This window comes from Triplophysa dalaica, chromosome 2 (genome assembly GCF_015846415.1).
Source record: "Triplophysa dalaica isolate WHDGS20190420 chromosome 2, ASM1584641v1, whole genome shotgun sequence".
NCBI classification, from domain to species: domain Eukaryota; kingdom Metazoa; phylum Chordata; class Actinopteri; order Cypriniformes; family Nemacheilidae; genus Triplophysa; species Triplophysa dalaica.
The window spans coordinates 18,873,640-18,893,098 of NC_079543.1; the positions used below are offsets into that span (position 1 = coordinate 18,873,640).

The 19,459-nt window shown below is 37.5% G+C and overlaps 2 protein-coding genes across 2 annotated transcripts; both read right to left on the minus strand.

Annotated features, from left to right (window-relative positions):
- Positions 1 to 29: 29 nt before the first annotated feature.
- LOC130434713 (uncharacterized) lies at positions 30 to 7,439 on the minus strand. Its single transcript, XM_056765020.1, has 18 exons — positions 7,262 to 7,439; positions 6,278 to 6,509; positions 6,104 to 6,199; positions 5,438 to 5,605; positions 5,250 to 5,352; positions 4,609 to 5,159; positions 3,551 to 4,358; positions 3,161 to 3,335; positions 2,899 to 3,053; positions 2,476 to 2,661; positions 2,278 to 2,363; positions 2,124 to 2,186; positions 1,917 to 2,008; positions 1,560 to 1,639; positions 1,370 to 1,458; positions 639 to 781; positions 445 to 547; positions 30 to 358 (listed from the first exon to the last, which is right to left on the minus strand). The coding sequence occupies exons 2-18, from the start codon at positions 6,442 to 6,444 to the stop codon at positions 154 to 156; spliced, it is 3,270 nt and encodes a 1,089-aa protein (XP_056620998.1). The 5' UTR covers positions 6,445 to 6,509; positions 7,262 to 7,439; the 3' UTR covers positions 30 to 153.
- Positions 7,440 to 9,720: 2,281 nt separating this feature from the next.
- On the minus strand, positions 9,721 to 16,013 carry chrna9a (cholinergic receptor, nicotinic, alpha 9a). The gene is made up of 6 exons (XM_056729925.1): positions 15,968 to 16,013; positions 15,218 to 15,363; positions 11,886 to 12,040; positions 11,555 to 11,738; positions 10,996 to 11,347; positions 9,721 to 10,726 (listed from the first exon to the last, which is right to left on the minus strand). The coding sequence occupies exons 1-6, from the start codon at positions 16,011 to 16,013 to the stop codon at positions 9,882 to 9,884; spliced, it is 1,728 nt and encodes a 575-aa protein (XP_056585903.1). The 3' UTR covers positions 9,721 to 9,881.
- Positions 16,014 to 19,459: the final 3,446 nt, after the last annotated feature.

Genomic DNA, 19,459 nt, shown 5'->3' on the forward strand with positions numbered 1-19,459 from the left:
ATCAATAAACTACTTATTTTTGTTTTTTTTTAAATAGCATGATATAACATTTTATTTGTATTACAGTATCTTTTTACAAAGAACATTTTACTTTCTCTACACTGACAATCTTTAGCACATGCTGTGTTCTTTAAAAAATGACATATACACATTTCACCGAAAGAATTTGCAATGCATAAGAGCTTCTGTGGCGGACGCGTAATTCAATATCTCTGAATGGAAGGACTTGAGGCTGCTCTTCAGTGTCTTGTGTTGGCTGGATTGAGCTTTGGTCTTGTAGCTCATGGTTAACAGTTTGTCAGCCAAATAGTGCAGCCACATCACATTAGAATGAGGATTATATGTTGACCAGCAATTCCTGTGACAAAGAGAATAAGAAAAATGAGAACCATATTTAAGAATTTCAAACAAAAAGATGTTAATCCCTACTTCAGAGGCACATACTCGTTTTCCTTTTTCATCAGGCGGTAGATTTCAAACTGGTAATCTCCCTGACCCATAAACAGCTCCTCGTCGGCTGAGATATCACAAGACACTGTCAGACCATCTAAAAAAAAAAATAGATAGAGGAAGAGAGTGTTTACACACTTCAGCTTTAAAAACGATGCAGTATAAATGAAAAATAGCCTTAGACTGACCGATCTCTAGACGTGAGAGCGAGTAGTCAATTATATTGACGTGAACTCCTCGTGTCTCTGTGGAATGCACTGCTCCGTTCAGGATGAACTCGCTGTGTTTCTGCTTTGTGTTCTTCACCAGAATGTTCCCCCAATGAAGATCTCTGAGAAATCAACAAACGACGATAATGGAAAATTAAGCATTTAAAATAGCATTTCCTATTATTTGGAATCATCTTTCATAAGGCTCGTCAATTTCAATATGTCCAAGTAAACAGGGGGGAAAAGTGTAATATATGTCTGCTTGAAAATCAACTTAAATTCTATATAATGGTAAAAATTCTCATATGTTTATTAAGAGACAAAAGAAGCCAGAATTAAGGCTTTAAAGGGATAGTTCACTCAAAAATGAAAATTCGGTCATCATCGCCCTCAAGACCTGTAGAGATTTCTTTCTTTGGTTGAACATGAAGACAGAAAAAAAAAAGATTTTTTCTGTTGAACACAAAATGAGCAATTTTGAAGAATTTAGGAAAACAAACAGTTCTGGACCACCTTTGACTACTATTATAATTGATCTACTATGCTAGTCACTGGTGCCTTAGAAATCTCAGTTGCTAACATTTTTCTAAATATCTTTCTTTGTGTTTAGTAGAACAAGGAAATGTATACAGGTTTAGAACAACTTGAAGTTGAGTAAATTCATGACAGAATTTTCATTTTTGGGTGATCTATCTCTTTAAACACGTTACCTGTGTTCAAAGCACAGTGCTTGCTCAGCTACGGCCAGAGCTGCAGTGACTTGATGTAAAACACTCTTGGCCTGGGCCATGGAAGACAGCTGAAATTGAAACACGCAAACCGTTTTAGTTTCAATCAGAAAAGTAATTCACAATCCTTACAGTAAAAGAAGTGGGCAAACCAGTCTCCAGAATGACCTACCTTTCCTTTCATGTTCTCCAGATCACTCCCTCCAAACTCAAACTCCAGGATTAAAAACAGCTGCTCATCATCAAAGAAATCTGTCAGAATACACACATTTATGGACATGAAATCATTCAATCAGACATAATACAACTAAACATTGTTTATACCAGTGGTTCTTTGAAGATATATAATGACATTTGTAATTTTATGGATAATATAATGTACATATTCATAGTAAATATTCCTATGACTCAATTTTGTAAAACACATGCTATTGCATTTCTTAATCCATAATTTAGATTTTCCTCTGACCTGGTCATGTAGACCTTCTAGATATTGACTGACATAAGCATTGGAAGGTTTTTATCTTACCAGGTCTGTCATTCTCAGATCCCTTCTGGCAGTCAAACTTATCCCAGGCTTTAAGCAAAGCTTCCGGGTACCGCCCGCGGACACAATGAAGACTAAAAAATTAATAATTTTTTTAAAATAACATATCTTAGAACTCCTTTTCATACACACACATACTTTACACCACCTGATTTTACTTAGAAAAAAATTGCTGGAAAAGAAGCATACTTGTTCAGTCCGATGAAACCATCTGTCCTATTGATTTCTTTTACGTTAAGGCTGCTCAGCTCTCTGGAAGAACATACATTTAAGATCAGGGTGTCTTCTTAATATTTTCCGGTTTTGCACTCTATATTGTATTTGCGCTACGCCAGGATCTTACTTGGAAATGATGATTTCGTGGAGAATTTCAGCAAAAGTTTTCTGTTGTTCACCATTGACCTTCTGACTTCCCTCCACAGGGATGATCTATTACGATTTTTTTACAAAATGGTAAATTAGTGAACAAACACTGATACAAGATTTGTGTCGTGTCCAATATTAGATACACATTGTATATGATTCCATTGGGTGTACATACTTTGAGAGCAACAGTATGGTTTGAGTCAATTTTGGTTGAGAAGACTTCACCAAATGTCCCTTCACCAATCTTGGTGCAAAGCTTCATTCGAGATGGAGGGATGCAGTCGCTGAACGAAAGTGGGCCGCTCTGTTGACACTCCTGATATACTTTCTCTGCATCGCTGATGTCATCATCACATTGAGACTGAACCACAGAAAAAGAGTAAACATGGGAGAAGAGACTATTCCATTAAAATCCAATAGAGAAATATTAAATGACAGAAAGATACAAATGAAAAAATGGACAGAAAATCTTATTATGTATGTACCAAGCATAAATCAATATCTGGGACAAATACAAACTACATAAGCACAGCAAATTGTGTGTTTCTTGCAGGATGTACACCTTTATATAGTAACACTACTATTAAGAATTCCTTACCATGGAACTATTTATGGTGGACCGGATCAGGCGTGAAGGCGTAAATCTGGACAAAGGTGTGCAGACAGGGGAAGCAAACGGGTCAAGACTGGTATCAGTGGTAAAACGAGAGCCTGGAGTCCTCAGATGAGCCAAACGTTGAGGGGTAGGAAATGCTGCGATAAACGTGAAGGAATACGAACACACATGATTTATTCTATGTTTTTAGTCCTTTAGTGTATGAATCAAGTTAACTGTGTGTTTGTGTTAATGTAACACACACCAATTTTCTTCTTATGTAGTGAAAGTGATGCCTTGAATCGGCCCCAGTTGGTCGTGGTGAGTGTGTCAGGCGTAAGGTTGGCTAGGATGGAGGAGAGATTCATCTGGTCCATCCTGAGAGGCGTTAAAGCCAGACCACTCCCACTGTTGCCCTGCAGCCAGCCACATGCTGATGCCTGTATGTGTAAACAAATGGAAAATCAGCAAAATAATTTTTCTAAACAACAATAGCGCTAAGATTTTTTCAGAACATATGACAGAAAAACAAAAACACACATTTACAGTGTTACATTAAACAAAGCCATTATAAAAATCTTAATGTAAAAGTTAAAGAATAACTCTTTAATGATTTAAAGAAAAATCTTTAAATCATTCCAGTATGACATCTCACCCCTGCGAAATTTTCGGCCCCAGTAGACAACATGCTGCCACATGAGCTCGAGTCTCCAGACGTTGCTTTAGTTCTTCCTTCCTTTTTCCTCCACTTCTCGTTGCATTCTCCGGTAGCCTTTCTTGACCAGCGGCTGACGTTGAGTCCACTCACGCAAACTTTACGGCCGGTGCTCGTGCCCGCACCTGTGCGCTCTTTTGGCACAGCTGGTGGCCGTGTCACGCTCAGACCCGCTGGTAGCAATACCACAGGTGGCTGGAATGATTCAGACAGACGGCGAACAACTGTTTCGGTAGCACCACGATTTACTGGACTTTTTAATGAAATATTGCAGTTCTCGGGCCCTTTCAAAATAGGAGAGGAGGCATTATCATTTTGGCAGGTGTATGGAGAGTCAAAGCAAGGTGCTTGTGCTGCCTCCTGCTGGACAGAAATATACTCTCCTAAATCAAGACGTGGGATTCCAACAGTGAGGCAAGACATTAAACACTCAGCCTTAAGACGGTCAATAAGGGGCTGGTTTGTGCATGTTGGTGAACTAGTTTGAAATTCTGAAAGTATAGGGGAATTGAGAGATTTAGAGAGCGAGGAAGAGATATAAAGGGGTAGAAGAGATGGTTTCAGGGGTGAAGAACCCCTGGATGATACAGCAGAATTGGTTTGGGTGCTCTGACTTGAGGCTAGCACGGAGAAATCTGAACTGTTTAAGGAAATCCTTTCGCCCTGTTTCCTATGACAAATCTGGGATGAGAGTTTGTCTGAAATGTTTATTCTGTTGAGGATTACGACTGCATCCTCTGTTTGACACCTACACATTGAAACAGACAAAACAATGACATTTTTTCAGAATGTCATCTGATAAACATTATTTTATAAATTTATAATATTTATATATAATATACAATATATTATTTACAAATATAAATAATCTGAAATTTTACATTTCAAAATATTTGGTGATGATACAGAGGCAAAAGTTTCAGACTGAAATTTAAAGTGTGTCTAACTTTCGAATTTACCAGAAAGTTCTCTTTTTCAAAAAAGCAGGCATGACTGACCTCTCCTTGAGCTCCTTTGCTAAAGGATGTGGCGCATATCCTGAACCCGCGCTTGCCTGCGCAGATGAGCTGTCCACACCTCCCTCTTTTCGCTGATCCGCAACTCCATCCCTAGCAGTCACCTCCACAACAGATTTCTCTTCTTCCTCACTTTCCTCTGTCACTCTCTCTCTTGTAGGTTTTGGGTGCCGTTCTCTTTTCCCACATGATGAGACCATACCAGGTGTGCTGTTGTTTTTCGTGGAATGCTGAAGATCATCAAAACTGAGGGAGGAGATCTCACTGATGGAGGGCTCGGGTAAGTGCAGCAGCTGTCTACAGACCACGGATGGGGTACTGGACAATAGAGGACGTTTAGCGGTAAGATGCTGGTCATCGCTGTCGTTGAAAGAGACCTCAACCAGGGCTATGCGTTTATGGGTGCTTTTCCGGTTCTTGTGAGCGTCAGAGTCCTCAATGCAGGACGGTTTCTTGCTCACCAGTCGCTTGTTTCGTGAAAACGACGGGAGAAAATCGTCCGAGGAATTTAGCGTGCGGGTAATAGCGACAGACTGGGAGAAAAGAGATGATGGGGAGGAATGTGAGCAAACAGTTTTATGTCAAACAGTCACCATTGTAACATGTAGAATATTGTCACTTACAACACGCTTGCTGGTGTGTTTCTGAGCTTGGACAGGTGCTTGGGGTCTTCTGCGATGTGTGACAAACCGGTTTGTAAGAGGAGGGTCCGGCGCTCGTCCTATGCTGTGATACAACAAAACATTTTTATTTTATTCCTACTGACAGACTCAAGAAAGATATTTTGAGTTCTTGACATCACTGGACTTACTCAGCACATTCTTGAGCAGATGTTTTTGGATGGATTTTCTTTATTATAAGAGAGTCGTCCTCATTTTCACTGCTGCTGAAAACTGACTGTATATTCTGTTTGAGCCTTTTCGTCATTTTAGTCTTTCTTGCTGCCGTCTTCGATGATGCTTTAGCATTTGTTTTCTTTCTGCATGAAGAAATATGTTAGGACAAGAAAGGATATAGGAAAGACATGGTTAAACATTAGCTGCTGTCCCTTACTGGCTTAAAGGGACAATTCACCCAAAAATGAAAATTCTGTCATCATTTACTCTTGATATTTCAAACCTTTATGACTTCCTTTCTTTCGCAGAACACAAAAGAAGATATTTTGAAGAAATCTGGTATCTTAACAGCACTGGCCCCCTCTCACTGTGGTTTGGACGCAAAAAGTGAATGAGAGCCAGTTACCAACATTCTTCAAAACATCTTCTTTTGTGTTCTGCAGAAGAAAGCAAGTCATAAAGGTGAACATTTTTGGGTAAACTATCACTTTACATAAGGCAGAAGATGCATATACCACAAACATGTATAGGATACACTGTTTAATGCAACATGGAAACGGAAATAATGCATTTACCATGAAAATATCATTATTATATTATATGTACTATTCCTGTATATTGTAATTTAAAACTTCCCTGACCTAAATGATGAAGGCGGTTCATAGTTTTCCTCATCGCTTTCTTTCAGGGCGGTCATGGCCTTGCTTTTAGCTGGACGTGGGGCTACAATTCTCATTCTGCACGAAAAAGGGAGAAGATATTTGCTTCAATAACATTGTACATGAAGTTGGCAAGGTTGTGTTTGTGTGATGTACCGTTTCTTGGGTTGTGTGGCCTCTGGAATGGAAAGATCTGATGAAGGAGTGCTTGAAAAAGAGAAAGCCGCTTTTCTTAGATCAGGTGAGAACCAAGGGTCAACTTTACGCATACGTTTACTGTAGGTCCTCATATATATTGGCCCATTTTTTCCTCTGGTGTCCATCTTGGGTCTATACTACCCAGCAAATGGAAATAAAGAAAATAAAAATAATGTCCAGTCCACAGCCACTGAAAAAAAATGATATCATCTGTAAATAATATTGTCAATGACACATCAACTGTTACATTTACATTTATTAATTTGACAGACGCTTTTATACAAAGCGATATAAAAGTAGGACACCATATAACATTTTGTCAACACGCTAAACAGTACCGTTAATTTACAAGGCCATGCAACTAGGATGATTAAAGCTGGAGTAAGGGAGAGAAGGAACAACACGACATATTTTTTTTATTAGACAAAAAACATAGACAGTTATTGGTGTCAAATACATGCGGAAGGGGTGTGTTGAGTTGCAATGATGTTTTTTGTTATTACAACAGTCCTGACCTCCTCTTTAAACACTTCTTTTGATTTTAATAAACCTAAAAATACAAAAGTCTACTAAAGTACTAAAATGTTTTAGAAACACTCACATTACTCTATTTTGTTTGTATAAGGATGATTGAACAAACATAATAAACTCATTAGCCCATGTTTTCTGGATTCATTCTAGTATTTTTCCATAAAACAGCATTAGGAAATGCATGTAATGTCATGAATATTAAATGCATTACAATGACCTAGTCGCTAAACCACTGGTATTAAAATACATCAAATCAACCGTGCAAATACAACAAAATTCAAGTTTTACAGACACCCTTTAAATGCACTTCAACGAAATTTACTAAAGACATGAGAATGAAATCGATGAACACTTGCTCTAACGTTACATTTCGCAAATTTTAAAGCGATGTATAATGACAAATGAATTTACCTTGAGATCGTGTAATCGACATGCAGATCCGCTACTTGACCTTAAATATGATCAACAGATAAAAACAATACTATAAAAGAAAAGTATTTTATAGTCTTTTATAGAGTGAAGCAACAGTATAAACAAGTCAAAATGAAACAATGAACAGTACTAAGCGCCATGATAAACCGCTCCTCGTTCAAACTGAGAAGAGTCGCTGATTGGCCGTTGATGGAATACGTCACTAAAGGTTGTCTGCAATCACGTGGTTTTTATCATGACGAGAGAGAGCCGCGACTGGAGGGCTGCAAGTGATTTTCCGCCAAAGGAATCACAAACTCAAAGTACCTTTTAGGACTCGTCCTTTTAACGGAAGTTAACTCGTGTTTATTACAAGTAAAGTTTAACAGAAATTTGAGGTCATCTGGAGGGTATTGCAGAAAGCTGGTAGTAAACTGATAACCCCAACTTTTCACATAAACGGAGATACCTTTCAGGGTATGTACGTAACCATAGCAACTCACTATCTGACTATATCCTGCTCGGGAGCAGGTTATGTTCCAGGGTTAGTTCATTTGAAAGAAATGTTACTAAGCTTTAGGGGTTGTCTGCGCATGTGTGAGTTTTTGATGAGCGTCAAGTGGGCGTGAAAGCACAGATTACATATAATATATTATACTTTTACAGCAATATTACAATTACATTTCCAGTGTCACTCATCGCAATTCAGCATTCACAATTAATTTTATTATTAACTATATTATTTAACCTTTAAAAATGAAATTATCTTTAAATAAAATAATGTTTACCTATTTGAACTTTATGTATTTATATTAAATACGGTATATACTTTGAATTAGGTTTATTAAAACATCACCACATATCACTGTATAAATGTACACACCTTACAATTTCCAACAATTGAAGTATGTTAAGTACTTGAACTCAAGAGCAATTGCATATCATTATTCTTGTCCACTTATTTGGTAATATTTGTTGCATTGGGTCAAAGATATGTGTGGCCTAATGGTTAGAGAGCCAGATTTAAAACAAAGAAGTTGCAAATTCGGTGGGTGGGTAGGTACGTACGTAGGTAGGTAGGTAGGTAGATAGATTTTGTGCATTTCTGCGTGTATTTTGTCACCATGTTATAACTGCTTAAACTAACGTAAATAGGCTTCTAATGTTAGCGCGCTCTCACCCCTGTTGACTGCTGTTCCATATAAAATGCAGAATATACTTAATAAATAAATTATGTTTCATATCATGTTTACTGCAACTGGCTCTACCTTGTCATTGTGAAACTTTTAAACCCCCATCTGATGTATTCCGGTCCGTGCAGATTGTGGTCTCGCATCTCCAAACCAAACAGGCTGTCAATTTGATTTCAACCTCTAGAGGTCGCTGTTTGACTATATGCTCGGAACTCTCCGCCTGCGTATCACAGTGGAGATTTCTCTGCTGAGTCTGGATCAAACTCAGCCAGGAAAAACTATGGGTTCGGATTATTGCCGGTAGTTATCGGTTCCGATTAATTTTTCAAAAATGATGAATCGGTCGACATCAAGGTATGATGTTGTTGTGCTTATATTGAATGGTTCTGTTACTTTGGAATGTCATTGTATGGTCAGAGAAAATTTAGCCATACCCTGGTTTTGGTGAAATGCCGCCACTGGTCCCATTTTGGAAACAAAAATTCTGTGTCCTGTTAATATACCCTGAGAGACTGAAATCTACACAACGGTTTTGTTGGTGATGTGAAAAACTGTGTGTAAAACAGACATTCCAGATTATACCATTCCCCGTTTTCATGCATTTATTTTTTGTAAAATTATAGATTTTTTATTTGCATAAACACAAATAAAATAAATAAGTAAACATAAGCAAGTGAAACAAATAATTTGGTAAGAAATTATATCAATATCTAATAATCAAAGGAAAGGGGAATGTGCTAAAAAACTGATAAGTGTGTTTTAGTTTAATAGTTAAAAAACTATATAGAATATTCACTTTGGAACATTCTGCACATTCACCAATAAATGTCCGAAGGCTATAAATAGAGTTTTTGCATTCAATATTTAGGACCAATTTGATCAGCTCTAGTCTAAGTTTACATTATTAACATCTGTTTGGTAGTGTATGTACTTGTGCAGGGTTAATTATGCATTATTAATATGTGTCCATGCTGGACAAAGATTGTGTTACTCTACGTACACATGCGGACACGTCCACACATGAAACATTAATTACATTTCTTTAAATGTTACAGACAGAGACTCTTAGTGGAAAGAACAGAGTGGACAATAAAAAAGAAACCGATACACAAAGTAACTGTTAAATCACATGTAAAATCACATCCTCATTCGCAAGCAAATACAATTTTCTAAATTACATAATCGTATATTGTATAAATACCCAATAACTAATATTAAATCGAAAAATCCCAAAAATCGAGAAAAAAGGAACAGCATGAAGGCGAGTTATTGATTGTCTGCATCTTTTATTAGTAGGTGAACTGCTCATTCACGCTAAATGCCAACAAATATAGTTTTAAAGGAATCATTGTAAAAAAAAATGTAACTAGTGGGTTTTTAACACATTTACCCACAATATAATCACTAAATTGTGTCTTTTAAGACCTCTATGACGCCTTGGCCATGACAAGGATGCTCATGAGAAAGACCATGATGAAAAACACCCACATGAAGAATCTGTCCATCACCTTGGCAATCTTCTTCCACTCGGCTCCTTTCGCCTGATGCGCCCTCTGCTCTCTAAAACAGTTAGCAATGTACTCAATGTTTCGCACCACTTTCTGATGTTGCCCACAGATACATACTGGGGTCTTATTGTAGTTGTCCGCTCCGTAGATTTTGCAATAGCCGTCATGAGGATATCCAACTCCACTGTGATATCCATTGACGTCATCGTAAGAATATCCCTTGAGTTTTTCCGGAATGGAAATTTCGCTTTCTTTCAGCTTTTCCTGATTTGTCAGCGGGTGTTTCTCGCTTCCGTCTCGACCGATGTAGTGTGTGTATTTATTCTGATGGCCTTTTGGTCTGACAGGAGAATTGGATTGGGTCCTCCGTTGATGTTTTTGCCTGTGATAGTCACCGTTGCTGTGATGGTATCCATTTCCGTGGAGATTGTTCTCGTGCCTGGGATGGTTGTAGCTATTAAACGTACCGTGGTTTCTTCCGTTGTGATGACAGTCACCGCAAAACTCTTTGTCAAAGTACCCATCTCTCTCTAGGCTAACCAGAGGGTCTTCGGAGAGCAACAGGCCTCGCTCACTTTCAGGTGTGGTGCAGTTCTCCCCTACCTCATAGACAAAGAAGATTTTTGACATGTAGTCGATGATGAGGACTTTGGCCCAGTGGGGCACAGGTTTCGCTTCTGCTCCACAGAAATGTATGTTCATGATGAAGATGGTCAAGGATGTAGAGGCTGTTATCATGGTCATTGTTGCAATGTAGTATTTACCTATGAGAACGAAACGAAGAAGGTTATAACATCATTAATACACTCAATGTTTAGGATTCATAGAATTAAAGAAATAATATAAATATATAAATAATAATAATAATACAAGGCTATATAAAATAATCTAATGTAATATAGTTATATTATTATGTTAAATATTTTAGTGATATAAATATCTGCTAGCAATAACTACTACCAATGGCTGTATCCAAAATGACAGCGATAAGAGCAAGAAATAAACTGAAATCTGGATATAACTGTAAATTCACCAATAAGTGGAACGCTTTCTGAAGGAGGCATGCTCTCTGCCACCATCATCTGAAACACTGTCAGAGCCAGCAGCACCGTCACCCCTAGTGAGACCTTCTCCCCAGAATCAGCAGGCAGGTAGAAGCCCAGTGGAGCCAGGAAAGAGATAAGGAAGCACGGCAGGAGCAGATTGAAGATGTAGAAGGAGGAACGGCGCTTCAGAAGAAGCGTGTATGTAATGTCGGGGTATGGGTCAGAGCAGCAGCCATACATGATGACGTTCTTGACCGCTGGCATCCCGTGACACTCCCATTCCACGTTCTCCACAAAGTCGGAGAGGTCACCGCTCTCCATTCCCATAGTAATGTCCACCTGGGGTTACGGTGGAGATGACTACGTTTTTAGTACAACTGAGAGTCATTTACATTTACTCATTTCTTAAAACATTTCGTTTCTAAATCATTTAGTTTTTTTCTAGCTTTTAGAGACCAAGTCATTGCTTAATGTACAGTATAATATTAACAGATATGTAACTTCACAATGTTGTTCTCTGTGTGTCCACCTATAAAGTGCATATACCTGGTTGCCATTATATGTCCAGGAGCCAAAGGTGAGGTTACACTGCTGATAGTCGAAGGGGAAATAAGAGACGTCCACCTTACAGGAGCTCTTAGTAATGGCTGGGGAGTCCCAGGTGATCTCGCCATTATACCTCAACACCACATTAGTTTCTGGAGGCCCTGAGGAGTCCTCCTCATCCGCACTGAGAAAGAATGTAATGTTAGAATACTTATGTGCCTTCTTGTTTTATGCAGTGTAACCATGGCAAAGTTGGCACCTTCACCTACTGTTTGAGTGCTGAATGCTTAGACATGTATGTTTACTTAGAAATCAACACATCATTTTTTACTTGTTATATAGGACAATGTCTGGTCTCCACACGAGGCTGCTGGGTATTCGAATGACCTCAAGTCCATCATAATCATCTTTGTCCCAGCTCAGGTATGCATCATGCCAGATCTGACGCACCCACAGGTATGTGGTCAACACCTGGTTCTTCTCATCCTATCAGAGTCACATAACAACACATAACAAGACCAAATTTGATTAACAATCCAGCTACAGTATATGCAAGACATCCATGGCACATTTGTGAATTCAAACCGAGGTGTTGGTCAGCCAGTGTGGTCTTTTTTATCTATTTTTTCTTTACGGTGACAACAATACGGGTCACATGGTATGCTAGACTGTGGATTCAGCCACATTGTGTCTTGCTCTGGAAGATAAAACCCTGTTGTTACACATGGAACAATTACTTTCTCACAACGGAGAAGATTGAAAGGGAAGAAAGTCTGAACTCTGCTGCACTTAATGCCTTCTACATATCACATCTCATTGGTTAAAAGTACTCCTCGGGTTCAGTAAATGAATATTTGATTGAGTCTGATCAGGGCGGAAATTCAGTGTCTCTTGAATGAGAAATTCATTGACTCTTTCAGGAACACACACACGTACAAGACTGCCAACACCTTATATAACCATCTGCTAATCACTAAGAACACAAATGATCACAGGGAACTACAGTAAACAAAAATGCAGACTGTTGTTTCTGGAACTGTTGACTTACAATTACTATAGGCCAACATATAAAAGCAGTTTTCTGACTATAAAGATTAAAAGTTAAAGTTTTAATAAGAAATTTCTGTTTCTGTTGTCATTTTAATTATTTCCCTACAATAAAAAAAGAAAACATTAGAAAAAATTGTTAGAAAACATTGTTAATGATGTATTTATTTATATGATTAATATTTATAATATACAATAGCATAAACAAGATTTATCTTAATTTTTAGTTTTGTGCATTTACATGCAGCCAAATAATGATTTAAGTTTAAACGAAGGAGTATGCACTGTATAAAAAATACATACATTGTATTTACATTGTAAAAACATCCTATATCTTTTATTGTATTTCAAAAATCTGTGAAAATTCTGTAAAAAACAATTAAATTCTGTGAATTTCATTAAAGCGTTGTATTTTTTCAAACCTGTGCTCATAAAGAGAGAAGAAAAAACTTCAAAGCAAGGAAAACAACATTAAGTTTTATTAAACAATAGTTTCGTACACAGTTGTTCACACAATTGCACCAAATGGACAATTTGTAAGAAGGATAAAACATGATCTGCAATTGCACACTTTTGTTCGCATGATAATGTTTTACAATAGTCACCTAGCACGCACTATACATAACACATATAATGTTAACAGTGTCACAAGATACGTAAAAAAATTAGAATGGGAGTCACAAACAAGACAAACACTCGTTGCGCTAAAATCTAATAACTGCTGACACCAAGAGTTACCCAATATTACTACTATTAGGCGGCCGGACAGTCAATGTATGTAGAACCGGGGGCCGTACGGGTCCTGGGCCATATTTTGTATGGTCAGCCGGGTCGGGTCCCATATGTATTAGCCTACTTTGGGTCCCGGGTCTGATTGACGAATCTGAATTATAGATAAGTGTAATTGCACAAAATTGAATATTTCCTGACATTCAATATAGTTCTGAATTATATTTTAATATCTTAATATGAATATTTAATATTCCATCCATCCATTTTCTACCGCTTATCCGAACTACCTCGGGTCACGGGGAGCCTGCGCCTATCTCAGGAGTCATCGGGCATCAAGGCAGGATACACCCTGGATGGAGTGCCAACCCATCGCAGGGCACACACACTCACTCATTCACTCACGCACTAATATTTAATATTAAAATTCTTAAATTCAATGCAGAAATTCAAATGTTTTCATTTTCTCTCATTGTAGCATTAAATGTTATAATGTTAGAATATCCATTGAAAGAAAAATCTTAAGATTTTGAAATAGTTTTGGCTGACTAAGGGCATGTCAAAGACTTACAGGAATCATATTGAAATAAGTGGTTAAAATCAAACTCTGATGGTCTTCACTAATAAATAGATTTTTGCCTAGTTTTCACACTGGTCACACTTAGGAGTGCAAGTTGTGCCTATTATTGACATTGATAGTTAATTATAATAATTTACAATGAACATTTGTGCTGTTTTATCAAGCAACTTCTGCACTTATAGATTGCTGGCAGTGTCTCTATTCGGACTTTCACAAGGCTTGCCAGGAGTTCTCATCTCCTATCTAAAACAATTATATAGCCTACATTTTAGTATAAGTTATCTCTCATTAATTGCTTCACCACACAAACTAACGTTTGTGAAATTGGCTAGTTAGATACAATTTAATATGCCAACAATCCCATCACAGTTACGTTAATGATAACAAATCATGACAGAGTGACCTTGCGACTTTACAGCGTAGCATCAGCCTCGTCGGGCTCATTTTCTGTAACACCTTATGCAGCTGCAGTGTCACACGAAGCACCAGTAGCTTGAGGGGATCGCTTACGAAAACACACCTGCCTTTAAAAAAAAAACATATCTCCCGGGTACACCAAAAGTCCAAATGTGAATGCATCACACTTTTCTGTCTCTAAACTATGTTGTTACGTATCCTCGCGCTTTTTTAAGTGGGTATACGGACATTCTTCATCTTTTCTAGTGAGTATACTGCGTATACCTGCGTATCATGTAGACTACAACACTGCATTCACGGGTCTCTTCGGGTTTGGGACGGGTTCACATTTTTGGACCTGTGAAGACCTCTAGCCTGAATATCATCGGCGGTTGTACCATTATGAGAATAAAATGCTTGTATCTTCATTGACAGCGATTCAAAAAAAGGTTTGTCTTATGATAGAGCTACATATAAACATAAATGTTATTGTCAATGTCACAGTGTTTGTTGTGGCACCATCAGCCAATCAGCATTGATCCGTCTAATGACATTTACTGCTCAGGTGAAGGGTTCGAAAAAGGCTCCAAACAGACTGCAGCATCTTTAAGCAAATCTACAGCTGATCAGAGCCTGGATGTGATGTGCATATTCAGAGGTTAAAAGTTTAGGGCTATTGCACGAGATGTGCGGTTTCACCATGAAGCTGCCATTGCAAGCCTAGATAACATAAGTCATGCCACATCAAGGCCAGACGGTCAGTGTGTGGGTGTTATATGCTCCTTGATCTCAAGTGATTCAGGCCAGTGTTCATATCTTGTGTGGCTGTAACCGCTCTCTTCCGTTTTTCTAAAACTTATTCTAAATGTAAAACTTGCGGACGAACACTTGTGTTTGTGTTTAGAGCTCACCATGTCTTTGATCTGTGAGAGTGTTATCTGTAAAGTGACATTGAGGGCTTTGTCCGTGTCCTCCACGGGTCGTAAAGCACTAGAATAGTTCTCCATTAGATCGTTCAACAGTTTCTGAGCGTAACGACCCTGAGCAGAGAACACAGCTAGAGATATAGAGAGGATGAGAGAGAGATTATAATGATTAAATAGAAAAATAAAATGAATTAATTATTTTTGGCTGATCGTAAATGTGTATAGTTTTACATTTAGTCATTTAGCCACTTACAAATGCTTTATCACAAGCAAATTCTTGTAAAGTAAAAAAATGTAGGACAATGCTAAATTAATAATATGGGCTACATTATTACACAAACACATGACTGCATCATGAAAATAACATTTTAGCACTGCCTTGAGTAAATTATTTTACATATATTCTGTAATTTAAGCAAATTAGCTGAGTTAAATGTTTACATTTCTTTGTTTTTTGCAATTGTGTGTTGTTTCCTCAATAATCAATGATTGTTTATGAGACACCTTGTTTGTCAAGGAAGCAGTGAAGCTGCCGCTCTTCTTCCACAAAGCAAATGTTTTGCTTTTCCAGCATCTTCTGCACATTTAAGTTCTTCCGTGCATTGTCTAAATTATGTTATCACAGTGAGGTCAACTGAGGGACGAACAGCTATTACAAAAAGCTACAAACATTAAGAAAGCAACACAATATAGGTTAAGAAGTGCCCATGAGCGTTAAAAAGGATGTGAACTTACCATGTAGGATCATGCTAATGTGAACCACAAGAAGAATGATCTTCATTTTTCAAGCAAATGGCAAAAAGAAAATCTGCCGGTTAATTGCTACTGGTCCTCAGTTAATGTTCATAGTTAGATGACGTTCGCCGTACAGGAGAAATGAGAAATAAATGAAGTCCCATAGCGCTCGGACTGTTTGAAACACTGAAGGCCTGAGTGTCATTCTTTCTGTTGCGCTGGAACAAGAGCCGGGGTATCACATAGCAAGCACACATGCACACACAAACACACACACACATATATTTACCTATGTAGGAAGGTGTTCTTAAAATATGAGAGATCTTAAGGTTTTTTCAGAACTACAAACATCTTTTGTGTGTCTTCTTCAGATTATTACTGGATTTTCTTTTGTAATTGTGTGTGCGTGTGACGGCTTGTGTATTTGTGTCCTGTCTTGTCACTCACAGTGAGGGCTGATCTAACAAGTGTGTTGTGCACACAGGTCATGTGGTTTGAATGTAACACACAATGAATTTTAAAGGAAGTCTATCATGTTTTTACATGATCAGATTCAAATAGCTTTGATAGATCTTAAGTAGAAATTAAATATACATATTTACATACAATAACTTAATTTTAAAACAACAAAAAGTATCCAATAATAAAATAAAAAGTTATATAAGAATTAATAAAATGTACTCAATGTAATCAATAAAGTAGAATCTTGTCATTCTGCGTATATTTCAGCCATTGGTCTGAATTTCAAGACTGTGAGAAGTAAGATCTATATAAGATCTAAATGTGAAACACATTCTGATGGCATTCTGATCTTAATCAAGTAAAATGTGAAAACTACCGAAATGTGATTTTTATGGCTCCCTGTATTAGTTAACTACTCAGGTATGTGCCTTTCCTCAATCTCTTATGTGTAAAATGCAGAAGTGTGTTAAACTGATACCAGGGGGTCACATTGACATTATGAAGCAATTTGAGTCAAGGTTAACAAATTTACACCAATTTTGGATTATTTGAGAGTTGGTATGGCCCCCTCTTGTTTCTATGACCACAACACATGATGATCCAGGTGTAACCGAGTAGATTGCACTAACAATGGCCATGGCCTCTAGTGTCAGTCACGAAAGCACCTCTTAAGATTGATGACCAAGACTCGCACCAGCAACCATCTGTTACACCCGCATCATTTAAGAATGTTACAAATAGTGCACTTCACTGGAAACAAGGAAATCATGAACATGGCCAATATCACACATTTAAAGTGCTAATTTGATTAATGAGTTTTAATATCACTAAACATTACTTTATCATTTAACACCATTATGTTATGTCTATGTCAAATATTTCAGTATAGTCTCGGATTTGAGAAACACACTTTATGTATCCCTAAATTTTATAGTGAAAGTATTTCTAAGCATTTCATTCTTTGGCAGCTGTCTATATATCACTTACTAGTGAGTGGAGTCAGTCAGCCCCCTCACATTTCCCAGCACCTACGCAGGAATGCGAGCACATACACACACAAGGACCGTGGGGTCTGAAATGAGATGTAAGCAACTAGACAGGAAGTGGTTCTTCTTGAGGCGCCTCTCTCTTTCTTTCTCGGGTGTAGGAGAGTTTCATATCCTGTAGTGCACCTCCACATATTATGCTGCAGAACTACATTACCCATGATTCTTTCCTGTAGCTTATTGGTAAGAGCATGTCATTAACAACACCTAGGTTTTGGGTTCAATCCTAGGGTATTACACTTACTTAGAAAAACAATTGTAATTAATATAATGCAATGTGAGTCGCTTCGGATAAAAGTGTCTGCCAAATGCGTAAATGTAAATGATTCTCTCATTCAAAAACAGGTCTGGTTACAGGATGCAAAAGAAAGCTGTTTTTGATATATATACTTTTTCTGTTCTTAATCATTAACCAGTTCATGTCCTTCCACAGCAAAGCATGCCTTGTTTATTTATAAAGGTAAACGTAATAACGTGACATAAATTGAAAATGACTCAGGTTTTGTGTTTTCTGAAATTAAAGTGACTCTTTCGGTATCATTTTCAAAGGTATCTTCCCTGTCCTACACAATTGTTCCTCACTGACTCACCATTGCATGGCCAAATAACGCAAAATGTGGAAAATCTTCATGATTCAGGTAATTCATTTTAACAGCTGTGCCTTTTTTGGCTGTTTGTTGCTTTTAAGCATCGCCCCGCAGCACATGGAGCTAAATTCATATCTGACATTTGAACTGATGATACACAATCTCTGAAGTTTTGGCTTAACTGTCATAAAAATGTGATTGTGCAAGGCTTTGAGGGTATATGGGTGGATTGTGTGTGTGTGTGTATGAGAGCGCTCGTGTGGTAAGAGAACAGTGCAGGTGTTTCCTGTTGTAGAGAAGTGAACAGTCTTGTGTGGTAGGGTCGCGATAATGAATGCCTGTACGTGTGTGCGTGTTGATTTTGTGTGTCTGCGCAGACCACATCACTTTATGGAAGTGAAGCTCAGCTGGCCAGATATGGACTGAGCCATATTAAAATTATATAACATATTTTTTATATGTCCCTTGCACCCACCCAAGCCTTCATGCGTTCAATGTATTCAGTTTACATAGAGAACTTATCGGTCTGTTCTAATTATTTTCACTTCCTCTTTTGTGGCATATCACATTTGGTTTCCCCTAATGCTTGCATACCCTCATCTTTAAAACATCATTAGCACTGAAAAATCTATATAAACCTGTTTATATAAACCTATTACTGTAGAATAATATATACAATGTCTTTTAAGTTTTTCATTTTGTTATTCTGTTTAAATGCTATAATACCACTTAACATTATTTATACCTCATAACTGTTTATCTTGGAAATTTCAGCAACAGTTATATTTTAAAATCAACATTAAACATACAGTGCAGGAATATCGATTTAAAGAAATGTATAAAACATTTACAGATTTATATAATATATTTGAAATCAGTGTTCTGTTTAAATACAACTAACAAATTGAGTCATGTAAAATGCATTCTTTTGTACATGCACACTTTTTATATGGTGCCAAAAAGAGTTTTGAGAGACTTCAGAGAAGATTATCTCCTGCTGGGATGTGGTTTCGGGGTCTAAACCCTTCGGTTCTCCAAAAGCACAGGCCTACATCATCTCGTCTCCATAAACCACATAACATACACTCCATCTTTCTGACTTTCTGTATTCTTCTTTTCCTCTGTCACGGCTTTCTTTCATGTAGTGTAAGTAGTAGCTCATTATTTTCTTTGTTTATATCTTCCATCTGTGTAAGTCACCAATTGTCTATATGATTTAAAGGGTCAAAATGAGAGGCTGTAGGTGCAGACATTATAAATAACCTTATTTCTTTGCTATTACTGCTTTCAGTTCATATCTAAGAAAGTTTATTTTTACGGTTGCTACATTTTTAGGTGATGTACATTTTATGTAAAATTCTGGGGGACTTTCCTTACCCTCTAATCGAAGAAGGCTT

Excerpts from the sequence above, each read along its gene's own strand:
- LOC130434713 (XM_056765020.1), bottom strand. The coding sequence starts at position 6,444 with ATGGACACCAGAGGAAAAAATGGGCCAATATATATGAGGACCTACAGT. Across the intron at positions 6,200-6,277 it reads GCCACACAACCCAAGAAACG|AATGAGAATTGTAGCCCCAC; the intron begins GTACATCACACA and ends TTTTTCGTGCAG. Across the intron at positions 5,353-5,437 it reads TCTGCTCAAGAATGTGCTGA|CATAGGACGAGCGCCGGACC; the intron begins GTAAGTCCAGTG and ends GTTGTATCACAG.
- chrna9a (XM_056729925.1), bottom strand. The coding sequence starts at position 16,013 with ATGAAGATCATTCTTCTTGTGGTTCACATTAGCATGATCCTACATG. Across the intron at positions 15,364-15,967 it reads CATTAGCATGATCCTACATG|CTGTGTTCTCTGCTCAGGGT; the intron begins GTAAGTTCACAT and ends CTATATCTCTAG. Across the intron at positions 11,739-11,885 it reads GACATTGTCCTATATAACAA|TGCGGATGAGGAGGACTCCT; the intron begins GTAAAAAATGAT and ends ATTCTTTCTCAG.